The 13,593-nt window shown below is 40.5% G+C and overlaps 1 protein-coding gene across 3 annotated transcripts in view; it reads right to left on the bottom strand.

Annotated features, from left to right (window-relative positions):
* Positions 1 to 2,394, bottom strand: part of edil3a (EGF like and discoidin domains 3a) — a 231,918-nt gene extending 229,524 nt beyond the window's left edge. For 2 of the 3 annotated variants that reach the window (XM_039653200.2, XM_039653201.2), the window contains exon 1: positions 1,917 to 2,394. In XM_039653200.2, the coding sequence (XP_039509134.2) occupies positions 1,917 to 1,980 (64 nt within the window). In that variant the 5' untranslated portion in view covers positions 1,981 to 2,394. The remainder of the gene's footprint in view (positions 1 to 1,916) is intronic. The other variant, XM_039653202.2, reaches the window with a different exon arrangement.
* Positions 2,395 to 13,593: the final 11,199 nt, after the last annotated feature.

Below are 13,593 nucleotides of genomic sequence, written 5' to 3'. Positions count from 1 at the left end.
TAATGAGATTCAATAGAGTGCATATTTGAGCATATTTTGCTTCTCAGTTTTTTCTCAAGATGAAAAAGATCCCAGTAATCTCCCATGTGTCTCCTCTAGCGTTTCAGTAGAGATCTCGGTGTCTTAAACTTTGCTCAGATTTGCCAAGAAACCAAGAAAATTTGGCAAGAGTTTCAGTATGAACTTCAACTCTTCCAAATTATTAAAGATATCTTATCAACATTGTTTTTCTTTAGTTATATTCATTATGTCAACAGTCGATTATTTGTATTAATGAAAGTAGGACTTCCTGTGTCTCTCAAGCTACGAAAGAACAACCAAGCATTAAAATGTCCTTTCTTCTCTTTGAATGCACTGAATTTATTTGTTCCAGATGGATGATATAACTTTTGTTTTTACTGCTAGTCATACTGCTGATCTGAATGTCAAAAATCACCATTGAATCATCTAAAATTAGTGTGTATAAGTCAATAAGCACAGATAAGCCACATTAATACTAAATCTAATGCCAAAAGACAATGATTTTTTAATGATTATAATTAGAGGGATCTTGACATCATTGAACATTATCTTCAAGATGTTTTACAGCAGTTCTGCTCTGAATGATGTTGAAATCCACAATGAAAGAAGCAAGAAGGAATCCTGTCCACTCTCACAATGACAGCACATTTGTATCTGAATGGATATGCATCATTCTCATGTCCAATGTTCACTGTGACTGGAGATCAATATGAACAAGGAGAAACATCCACTGAGCTCCGGTAAATAAATCTCTAGTCCTACCAGCATGACAACTGATCAGTCTCCTTCTGTTTCTCAAAATTCTGATGTAATGTGGCAAGCTGTTTTAACATTGACCTGTTAAAACTAACTATGTATTTCTATTTGTATTTTACTAGGATTTATATTTTAATTACTTGCAAGTAATCCATTGACTGGTATCCCTTTCTTGCAGTATTTCTACAGTAACTATCCAGCAAATAATCATATTGTTTTCTTACAGTGACTAGCATCATTTACTCAGTAGTGTCTATCCCATTGCTTGTCATCTCAATACTGACAAGTAACTAATCCATGATCAGCTAATTAATTGCAAATATGTGTCATTAATTCAATAATGATCTATGATTCAGACATCAGCAATTTACAGACAAAAAAAATCCAACTGTTGTTGGTCCCTTTTCCAGTTTTATATTTAGTTTTGCATTTGGTTGACTTTTTTCAAGCCATACACATGAGTTTCATTAACATACAAAAACAAAGCTGGAACAGCCACTATAATTTGGGATAATGACTAGCAGGAAAGAATAAAAACAGTAATCAAATAATGATGTGTTTATTTGTGCTCTATATTCATTGACTGACGAAGTGAATAATTGTAGTACTGTGTAAACTAATAAATAATTACAGTATCAATGTTAATAGGCTATGGGAATAATTGGTGAAATTAAAAAGTAATAGCTCTTTACTGGATTACCTGGATAATTATTAAAATAAATTAACAACTGGTGCCATAATAACATAATTCGTTTTTAAGGATTAAATGTCAAAAGAGCTTGCCATCTATAAACCGTGGGAGTATGATCATGAAAGCTGTAGCAGCCTGTCAATGGGATACCTTGTAAAAATGTCTCTCTTACCTTCATTTGACCAATAAAAACAGCATGAGCTTCAATGAAAGGCATTTCAAATCTCCGCATATGACTTGTGATCAGTTAGCCTACTGCAAACTATATGGTCACTGCGTTCTGTTGTTAATTCCAGGACATGTTTGAGATGCACAGTAAACATTTTGTTTTAAACGAGTTACGTGCCGAATTATGCAGTTCTTATTTTGTTTCGTCTCTCTAGAATTGAAAGTTAAACAACATCACTCACACTAAAAAAAAGCATGCATCCTGCGCTTTGCCACTTACCTTTGACGAGATGCGGGATAGCGAGGTGCACGCAGAGGACGATGTAGACGAGCAACGGTCCCATCCTCACCAAACAGCTGCTACGAGTTCCAAGGTTACAAACGTCCAACGTTACCTACGGTTAAAACTACTTTCTTCCACTGAGATACACGCACAGGTTTTCTACTAAGTATCTCCTTGGACAGGTGTCAGCTAAGACCGTGTTTTGATTTTTTTTCTCTCCTATAAAGGGTCAGTGCAGATGAAATAAGTGATCCTCTCAGGAGTTCCTCTTGCCCTTATGCTGCAGTGGCACGCGGCGAGATAACAGAGAGACTCCACGCGGGTCCCGATCAAACGGTGATTGCGCGCGGCTGACGGTCAGTGTAGCACTCGAGCAGCGGCGCTGTCTAACTGATAAAGACGAGCCTCGCTCCTCCCCAGCAGCCCTGGAGCCTCCAATACACAGAACGAACGGCAAAACCCAAATGGGTGGGACACGGACACTGTCAGTGTATGTATTTCACTTCGCTCTGGGAAAGGCACTCTTTTTGCTCTGATCAGGTAGAGCGGCTTAACTGTTCTGACCTCCCTTCCGAGATTTATCACACAGTCTCTTCTGTAGGCTAGGTGAGATGGTGGAATATATGGCCCTGTAGATAGGAGACCAGGGATAGCTGTAACAATTTTTGCTTTGATATTTTTGCGCTATAAAAATCTGATCGTCCCATATTATCTAATACAAATAAAGAATGTGCACCGGCGTTACCCGCGTGAGTTGTTACAAAAGTCGACATTTTTTTTTTATTGAAAACCTATTATTCCATGCATCACGCTAAAACCTAACATGTAGGCCTAATTAAAATTGATAATTTCAAAATGTAACGGGTTTAAACAAATATTTATTTGTAAAAATTGACAGTTAAAAATAAACACAAAAACAACTCAAAGACTTTAAAAAAATTCTAATCAGATTTAAAACACTTGGTACTTGTCTACTTTGTCAATGGTTAGCTACAGAGAAAAGTATCATAAACTTACATTCATTACAGTGAAAAGCAGTGGAGCGGGTGACCGGTTTAAGATGGCGGCCCCATGGCTCGTCTGTGCCAATAGGCAGTAGCGGTCAATAGGGCATCTATCTCTATATGATGGTTATGGGCTGCACCCTCCGATGGTTGCATTTGAAGGCCGATTGCATCACCATGGTGCAATGAAGGCTGTCCCAATTCAGTTCTGCATCCGAGGCCATATACGGATGCCGGTTGCCTCACCGTGGTGCGACGAAGGCTACCCTGATTCAAAAGCGATGCCAAATCCACTCTTCATTTCCCTGTGAAAGAGACTATACTTAAATGGATCCTAAGTGGCCTATTCTGTCCCATAATTCATTGCGCTGGTGTCGATAGCATTTTTATTTAAAAAAGGTTGGCAGAGAGTTCGGTGGTGGACGGAAAATTCACATTTGAATGAAAGTATTATGTTTTCATTTACTCAAATAGCTAGAGAAACCAGAATTAAAAGAATTTTTTTTTTCATATTCATCTTAAGTCATTCGTCACCGTGGCTTCATTTGTCATGTGGTTTGAGGCAAAATTTGTGCTAATATTGGTTTAATAATTGTGATGCGATCTGGGAAAACCCATCACAAAAACAATATCATTTAGCTATCCCTCTCTTAACACTACGTTAAAGGTAAAGCGTCAGTTGTATGACGGCCCGGGATCGTCATGTAACCGACGTTTAAGGGTACCCTAAAAAGGCGGATGTTGACGTATGGTCAAAAGACGTCCCAAGACGTCAGTTATATGACTTCTTGAGATGAGACTGTGTTACAGCGGATGTTGACGTATGGTCAAAAGACGTCCCAAGACGTCAGTTATATGACTTCTTGGGATGAGACTGTGTTAAGATATTTCACCTATCAAAATAAACCACACGACAGAATAAAGTCCAGTCCTGGGTGAACTACAACAGCCCGTAAGTTTTTATTTATTTATTTTTATCCAGTGTTATCATGTAGTGAGCACAAGAGAACAACAGAGTTTGAAGCTGCTGGTTTAAAAGACCTTGCTCGCCTCTCAATCGTCCACTTTCAAAATGTTTTTCACAGGATGAATTTTGAGTTTGTAAGCTTTCGAATGATACCTAATCTAAGATGATTACTAAAATATGTGATATGAAAAAAGGCAATAAATAGTGTCAGTAGTCCCACTAACAGGACGTGACAGTTAATTATACTGTTTACTAGTTTTTTCTCAAAATTCCGTTTCTGAAACTCATAGCGATCATCCAACTTCAGATAATCACAAATTTTGTTACAGAAAAGCGATAAAAGAAATAAAAACAGATTTGGAAAGGGCTTGAACCCAGCTTTAAAGGTGTCTCAAAACCTGTAATATGTCAAATTTCACCATGTGGTGGGTTTTCCCAGATCGCATCACAATTGTTTCAGGGAGCAAGGAGTAGTGGAGGACAGAAGGCCTGCAGCACAATAGGACCCATCACATTAGTAGGGACTAGGAATATATCCTGGCCTAGGGTATAGAAATGCTTTAACCATACCAGGTGCAAAATCTAATCATGAAGGAGCAATCGAAAGAGCTTGTAGATCTCCAATTCTTTTAAACGAAGAAATAAAGATAAGAAACAAAGCTTTTAAGGTGAGGAATTTTTCTGAAACTTCTTCGATAGGCTCAAAGGGAGCCAAAGCCAGACCCTTGAGTACAATAACCAGGTCCCAAGCCGGTGCTCTGGAGTGCAAAGCAGGCCTCAGCCTCAGTGTTCCATGGAGAAAACTAGTTATTAGAGGATCTCTCCCCAGAGAAGAAGCCCCCGCAGGGGATCTAAAGGCAGATACAGCCGCAACATACACCTTCAAGGTGGAGGGAGTTAGTCCAGCAGAGAAACGGTCTTGAAGGAAATCGAGAACTGTACCGACGGGGCAGTCAACAGGATTTAAAGTACGTTCTCCGCACCATGTAGAGAACAATTTCCATTTCAAATAATACAGTTTTCTCGTGGAGGGAGCTCTGGATTGAAGAATGGTCTCCACGACCTCAGTCGAGAGACCAGCACTCACGAGCTGGGCCCCCTCAGAGGCCAAGTCCATAGTTTCCACAACTCGGGGCGAGGGTGAAATATTGTGCCCCACGCCTGTGAAAGCAGGTCCCTCCTGACCGGAATCTCCATCGGAGAGTCGCCCAAGAGAGACACTAGGTCCGCAAACCATATTCTGGTCGGCCAGTGCGGGGCTACTAACAACAGATGAGCCCCTTCCTGGCGAATTCTTCCATAACCCGAGAACGAAACTGAATTCTGTACCCCTTTTCTATAACATGCAGGACCCATTGAGAAATATCTGGCAGTAGTTTTCATGCTGCCATGAATTCCACTAAGGGGACCAGTCTCTCGAGGCTGGCCTCGGGATTTTGTTGAACGCTGACACATCGGTGCCCTGAAACGGCGAACCGACAGGGGACAACCGATGTGGCAGCGCTGCAATACTCCTCGGAGTATCGCCCCCCAGAGGGCGCAGAGGAGGAATGATTTCTCGAATCCATCCCTCCTCGGAGGGGAGCACCCTCAGAAGTCTGACCCCCTGCGAGTCAGGACTTCTTCTTACTCCAGGCCTTTTTAGAGATGACAGTCCTCAGATCTTACCTACCCCTAACTGACCTGGATTGTGACCACCACTGAGGCTCCGAAGACTGAGGAGGAGCCCGGGCGGCCACACTTTGCCTTTGGCGTGCTCTGTGTGAGGAGCTAGTACTCGGCTGAGGCTGCTCAGATCTAATAAAAGTTCTATGACCAGCAGTCTCAGGAACATCAAAACGGCAAGGAAGAATTTTCTGAAACACAGCTGTCTGCTGTTTTTGTTTCTTGAAATCGATTGAAGACACAGTTAATAGCGTCACCGAACAGACTTGACGGTGACATTGGTGTTTCTCGTCTAAGAGAACATATCTTTTTCTTTTATCTCAGATAAATTCAACCATAGGTGGCGCTCTGTGGCCACCAGGGCTGCCATAGACCAGCCCACTGATTTGGCCGTCTCCTTAGTGGCACGGAGTGCTAGATCTGTCGTGCGACGCAGTTCTCGAACTGCGTAAGCGCTCACCTCCTCGCGTTCATCAATTTCCCTTAGCAGATCAGCCTGGTATGCTTGTAGTATGGTCATTGTGTGCAAGCATGACGCAGCGTGACCTGCTGCCGAGTATGCTTTACCCACCAGAGAGGATGTAAATTTTAATGGTCTGGTGGGTAACGTCGGGGCTTTTAATGATGACGATGACTCGGGAGAGAGATAGCTCGCAAGCGTCTCTTCAGCCCGTGGCATCGCCGCATAACCATGATCAGCAGCACCTATTATGTTACTATAATTAGATGTCTTCGGATTAAACACTCTAAATGAGACTTTTATTCCACGATCTCGCCACCTTAGTGTGGAGATCGGGACAGAATGGTAAACCCTGTCGTGGAGTCAGTGTTTTAGATGACAAAAATATCTCATCAAGTAAACTTTTCTTTGAAACACTTTCTAGCTACAGCCTAGCTACAGCCCGTGACAAAACCTCCAAAAGCTCCTCATCACCGGGGGTATGAGCTGGCGAAACATCACGATCCCCCCGCATCAACGCTGACGACATCCACTTCCTCGGAACTGGATTACGTCAGCATTGGTGCCTCAGCCCGGGAAGGAGAATCCGCAGAGCGGGCTCCTCCCTGGGCAGAGGCACTGGATCCAGCAGGTAAGGGCTGTGATAGGGTGGGGCCCGTCTCAAGCCCCGCTACCAGATCGATTTGCGAACCCCAAGATGAAAGTTGACGCTGTGCCTCGGCGGCAGCGGGACCCGCACCTCGGGGAACGCGGACCAAACCATCCTTCTCAAAGAACGCCCGGCAGGAGCGGAGCGTTCTCATAGAAAGCTTCACACAATGCTCACAGTCAGCTCCCTCGAGAACTGACTGAGCATGCTCCACTCCCAGACAAGCCACACAAAGCTAATCCGTGTCCCCACCCGTGATGAAACGAGGGCAAGGAACAACACAACGCTTAAACTCTTGATTCGCCATTGATATGTGCTTGTCAGACAACAATAAATAGACAGAGACAGAGTACAGAGATCGCTTGCTGAAGGCAACAGAAGCTGTCGTGATCTGATCTCAAGGGTGCTATATAGTTTCCTGGTCAATGACGTCACCTGACATCCTACTCTCTCATTGGACTGATTGTACAGATGCTTCACGACGCAATCACGCAGAGCGTTCCCATCGCGTTAGCCAATGCAGCTCAAAGTTCCCTTGAAAGGGAACTGCCAGTGTACTAGTCTGTCTCACTTGTGTAGCCTATTATATATATATATATATATATATATATATATATATTAGGGCTGTGCAAAAGTTAATTGCGATTAATCGCATCCAAAATAAAAGTCTGTGTTTACATAATATATTTGTGTGTGCTGTATATAATTATTTTGTATATATAAATACCTATGCATGCATGTATATATTTAAGAATTATTTGCGGTTAAATTCTGTATATATTTATAAATACATAATCTATATTATATAAATATAAATATTTTATATATGAATAACATATTTTCTTAAATATATACATGCATGTGTGTGTATTTATATATACAAAATAATTATATACAGCACACACAAATATATTATGTAAACAGAGACTTTTATTTTGGATGCGATTAATCGTAATTAACTTTTGCACAGCCCTAATATATATATATGTCACATTTTTTAATGTTAACTTTGTACTAATGTTAATATTGCACTCCAGTTTTTTTTTTTTTTTCATAAGTGGTTCCCTTTTGTCCCTCACGCACAACCTTGAGGCAGATGAACTACAGCAGCAGAAGACCTCACCGGGTACCACTAGGAAAAAGAGGCTACAATTTGCTAGAGCTCAGCAAAACTGTACAGTTGAAGACTGGAGAAATGTTGCCTGGTCTGATGAGTCTCGATTAATGTTGAGACATTTCGATGATAGAGTAAAAAATGGCCCCCACAGTCACCAGATCTCAACTCAATAGAGCATCTTTGGGATGTGGTGGAACGGGAGCTTTGTGCCCTGAATGTGCATCCCACAAATCTCCATCAACTGCAAGATGCTATCCTATCAATATGGGCCAAGATTTCTAAAGAGTGCTTTCAGCACCTTGTTGGATCAATGCCACATTGAATTAAGGCAGTTCTGAAGGCAAAAGGGTTCAGCAGTGCGTGACCAAGAAGAGGAGGAACCAGCAGCACCAGCATCAGCACCAGCACCAACACCAACACCAGCTGGAGCACCAGCACTAGCAGGAGCACCGGCATCAGCAGGAGCAGCATTAGCACCAGGAGCAGCATCAGCACCAGCATCACCAGCAGCAGGAGCACCAGCAGGAACACCAGCATCAGCACATGCATCAGCCCAGCAGCACCAGCGCCAGCAGGAGCATCAGCATTAGTGAGTTTGTAATCAGCATCAGCAGTAACACTATCGCATGGTCATGCAAGATCAGACCATGAACTAGGAGAATTTGGAGCTAGTTGATGGTGGAGAGTTGAGACTGACCAGGATCAGTGGAGGACGAAGCTATTGGGCAAAGAAAGGAAAACAAGACATCCAGAATTTCAGGCTGGGGAACATCAGAACTCTCTGAAGCAGATGTACTGTGATGGTCATTTACTTCCTCATCTAGCTCCACCAAGACTCACACAAGAAATACAACTCGGCACACACATACTGTATGGTCAGACTGCTCAAAAAGCTTTGGCTCTGGGACGGACATGACGAAGGGCATTGGGTTCTTGCTTGGGTCAGTGGTGGGCATCAACTCCAGCTCTGTGTCGGTGGTGGGTATGGGCCCGGTGCAGATGATTAAGGACATCATGATGGGAGTGGACTAGATGGACTGTAGATTAGTGTGACCGTCATCGCCGCCTACCTCTCTGACTGTATATGATGAACCACAACACACTGTCCAAATATTTTGCCAGCGTCACTCCAGAGTCTCCCGTCGGCAACCATTGACTGATGTTGTCATCCATTCCACCCACAAAACAGTTAATAAGATCCCGATCATTCCACGTGGTCAGATGGCAACACTCTAAAAATTCCACATAGTCCTCGATTTCCCAGCCATCCTGAAAAACAGTGCTCAGGAAAGCTTCAGGTCCAAAGGGATCATCTTTAAGGATCTGGCTTTCCTGCAACAATACTAGGGAGAGGTAGGTAAAGTAAACTTATTGAAATCAAAATAGGATATGCAAGATAAATAGACAGATGAAAAACAACAGGCGGCACAGCACAGACTTAAAGTGGGAAAGCTTTTACCCGAAAGGGCAGAACAGGATACAACTTAGGTGGTTATTCACAGGTAAGAATTCACAAAGTCTTTGCAGTTATTCATTCAACATAAGTCAGGTAAGTATTTGCAGATAAGGCTTTTCATTGAAACATGGCATCAAACACAAATCAGGTAAGTATTCATAGGTAATAAAACCTGTAGTGGTTCATATCGAAAGAGCAATAAGCCTCTAAACTAACCCTCAGAGTATTTTTATAATTATTTTTTATTTATTTTTTTTAATTATTGGATACTTTTAAAATCACTGAACATCAGTAGGACTAACCACAAGTCAACAAAACATGCTTAACCCTTTAACGCGTACGATCACACCGGTGTGATCAGTCTTGGCTGGTCCCTGGAGCGTACGATCACACCGGTGTGATTAGAACGTTCAGTGCACACGTCAGCAACAACTGCTAAATTCAAACTTGCTCTCGCGCGTTGGCTGGCGCTCAGCCAGACGCACTCAGTGCTGTCATATATCACAACTATTGAGTGTTTTCAACCACATAATGTTTATTTTAGGTTTCAGACATTTAAATACACATATGTACTAGCAAAACAATGATTTTGAGTTTGTAAAATACATAGATGTCTATGGAAGCGGCAATAATAATCCTTTCAATTATAATAAGACGACACATTTTATTCATATCAGATACACATTGTGTAAGTAGCTTAACATTTGATCCTATTCTTCTCCCAGTTCACCAGCCACTTACTATCATGTATTTCGTGAGAAGTGGATGAATTGACGTTATAAATCCAACAGATCCGATTCTCTGAACTGAAAACGAAACCAAAATGGCGCCACCCGTTGTGCATACAGCTCAACTAACGCGATCGTTATAAAGATGTCTAAACAACAAAACCCATCCACTTGCACATATTTGACAATCGGAATATCAGTGTTTCATGATATAGCTAATACATTTTTGAATATTTTTAATAAAAAAGGAAAAATGACATAAAAGCAGATCATCATTCATTCCACGCTCTGTTCTGGTTGTGCTGTGTCACGTGACAAGCAATGACGCGTCACCATGGAAACATTAAAGTGGCAAGTTTTTGTTAATGGCATTGCATAACCCATAGAAATCACACTGCCAGAGAGCTCGGGAATATTCACACATAACGTAAGCATTAAGCATTAAAGAAGCATTAAGTCGTTTCCCATCATACTTTTGATCAGCGCAGTCGGTGGAGAACAACTGCTCATGACTGCAGAATCTGACATGTGCGACTTGAGTTTTTTGATATCCACAATTACACATACAGAGGGAGCATGTATTACCCTGGGAGCGGTTCAAGCAGGCCAATCACAGTGCTTGCAGTACACATAAAATTGACGCGTTGTTACATTTTTGGAGAGGTACACGTCAGGGCATGACGAAGGGTACGTTCCTCTCATGTCATTGTTAGCTGAAATCAATTATCTTGAAAATATTAAACCACATACAAGTTCTCTTTTTTTTCTCACAGCTGATATTAATAGAGCTACATACAGTTGTTTTCTTTCTTTGTGTGTCGCACCTCCCCTGTCGCTCTTTGGTGACCCCCAGGAGGGGCGTGCCTCACCTATTGAAAACCAGTGGTGTGGACCATCCAACGGTCCCCATGAGGCAAATGAAATAATAAACATACTAAATTATATATATATATATATATTTTTTTTTTTGAAAATGTAAAATTGCATAAAGTTTTCTGTGAAAGGTAGGTAGGATTTTATTATTAAAACTATTATGTATTATGTATTATGCATGTGCGCGCGTGTGTGTTTGTGTGTGTCAGTCTCTCACAGCTATGGAAAATGTTGCGTATAAACTGTGCCATTCTGTGCAGTCTTTGTGGCTCCTTTAGAAGTACCCTGGAAAATGTTACAACCCCTTCAACCAACAGAAAAGCTTGTGGTGTTACAACACACTCTGTTCTTCTCTATCCAAATCATCATGCTATTTTAATAGGTATTTAATCTCTATTTTAAAAAGTTAAGTATACTAATTGCGCTTTGTAGTTACTTTAATCTTAATGGAGATTTTGTGCAGTATCTCTTTGAATGCTTGCGGTATTGACAGTTGATTTACCACACCACATTATACACTTCATTAGTACAAAAGGAGCAAATCCTTATTTTGGCTGGTTCAAATGTGGATGATGGATTTGGGTATGAATACTTATCCAACATGGCCTACAACATTTGACTGCAAGTCCCTGGTGATTTGAAATGATTAATTAATACAGCTGTAACACAGCTGGTTACCAGCATCCAAACATTTAAAAAAAAAACCTTTGAGGGGTAGATTAGAGGCTTGTTGCTCATGTTACATGCTTGAAGAGCACCACTACAGGTTGTATCACCCATGACATGAGCAGAGGATTATCATTGGTGGAGATGACATAAGACATGTAAATGCTGAAAGCTGAATATATTTATAGAGCTGTTCAGCTGTAACCCTACACAAAACAATATAACTATGCCATATGGGCAATAAATTATTCAGTTGCAGCAAGGTGTACCATTTACCTTACATCCAAGTACATCAGGATTCATAACACTCATTCCTAAAAAGTTTATTTCTAAAATACTCTGTAACACCTATAAATGTTAAAATACTCAGTGTTTCAATAGTACAGTAGGGGAGAGCGGGGCACAACGTAACGCTTTTTGACTTTGTGTAGTGTAACTAGTTAAAGAACTATATCAACTGTTAAACAACAGATTGGGGATTAAAATAATATCATATTTGTCTAATTTTAAATAAACACAAAAAATAAAAGTTGTATAAACCCTAAAATTAATTTCATAATTAAGTTAACCAAATTAATTAAATGTAAGTGCTTTTATAAACTTTACATTTTCAAAATCCGAACCCCGGCCATTTTACTTCCATTGTGCTTTTCCCCTTTTTAAATAAGTAAAGGGGTGAGTCAATATTATATGCTATGCTAAATAACATTAAGTCACACATGTTCTACAATTCCTGTCTTCTTTTATTAATAGCAAATCATTAGACTCTTCAGTGTCAATTGCATAGGCCTACAGTACATCCTACAGTATTATGTCATATACAGTACAGTATATACAGTATTATTTCAGGATTATGATTTTTTTTTTTTTTTTTACCATTTGAGTCCTCTTTTAGAATTAGGGGATTTAAGTAGCCTAGTCTTTTCAGTGTTTTTTTTTTTTTTTTTTTCTTGCCTTGGATCCATCCTTCAGCTGCCTGTTTTTGAATTTTGGCAGTAGACACTCTTTTTTTTCATGTTCATTACTCTATTCATTCTTTTAAACCCCACGGCACTAAGAGAGGAGAGGCAGGGAAGACAGAATTAGCGACACTGCATTAATTCACCAGAGAATATTACTTTTGTCTTCCTGAACCACAGTGGGATACAGCAGTGCACTGCCCTCCCAAAAGCCCCTGAGCTCCTGCTTCAAAGAGGGAATGCTCAAAACTCCCTGCGAATTATGATCTTTAAAATATACATTTGTATTTTACAGGCTTGGGAAAGCAGATCCGGCAAAGACTCCATTAGGTTGCAGAGATTTTTTTTCTTCTTCTTTTTTTTTGTTTTTACGTAAATGTGCAAGACCATAATTGTGCTCTGCCACTGTTCTGTGCTCTCCATCTGTTCCTCTGACGCATCAAGCTAAGGAACATGGTGGAAATTTTGTGAAGCACTTGGTCTAAATTAAGAGGAATTTGCACTTTCAATCTGACTGCTGGTCCCGTGATTTATAATAGTTTGATGGCTGTCAAACACTGAATCTTTAAAAGAAAAATGTTGTTCTACTTTGTCCATAATAGACAGAGCAGAGGTTATAATATCCATTTTATAAACAAGCCAAAAAATGTAGACTGGAATTCATGTGGTTTTCCTGCTCACTGTAGAGCTACTGGAAACTACATTTCTAGAGCCTATTCCTCAGTCCTGCAGAAAAAAACAAACAAAAAAAAAACCTATTTGCTAAATACTTGCATGTGTACTGTAAATATACATTTGCAGTCCAGAGAACATGACCTGACATGAACAGTGATCATGTTTCAGTATTGCTCTCATCCTGTTTGTTCTTTGAAGCTCTTTGCTGTTTTTATTTGTATTTTTTGTATTTCATGTTGCTCTCTGCAGTTCTCATGCTCATAATTGAGTAACATTTGCTAGATAACAAGCAACACAATTACATAGCAATTTTCCATATCAGAGTAATGCATCGTTTGATGTTGATGTAGGATTCTTAGCTAGCCATTTCTTTTGTCATTGATGTGAAATCCAATACATCCAATACAAATCTTGAATTTTGGTAAATATTCATCTGTCAATTGGTTGAAGCAAAC

The sequence above is a fragment of the Pimephales promelas genome, chromosome 4, assembly GCF_988280905.1.
Source record: "Pimephales promelas chromosome 4, fPimPro1.hap1.1, whole genome shotgun sequence".
In the NCBI taxonomy this organism is placed as follows: Eukaryota; Metazoa; Chordata; class Actinopteri; order Cypriniformes; family Leuciscidae; genus Pimephales; species Pimephales promelas.
The sequence above is the reverse complement of the archived record's forward strand: the minus strand, read 5'-3'. Positions and strand labels throughout refer to the sequence as shown.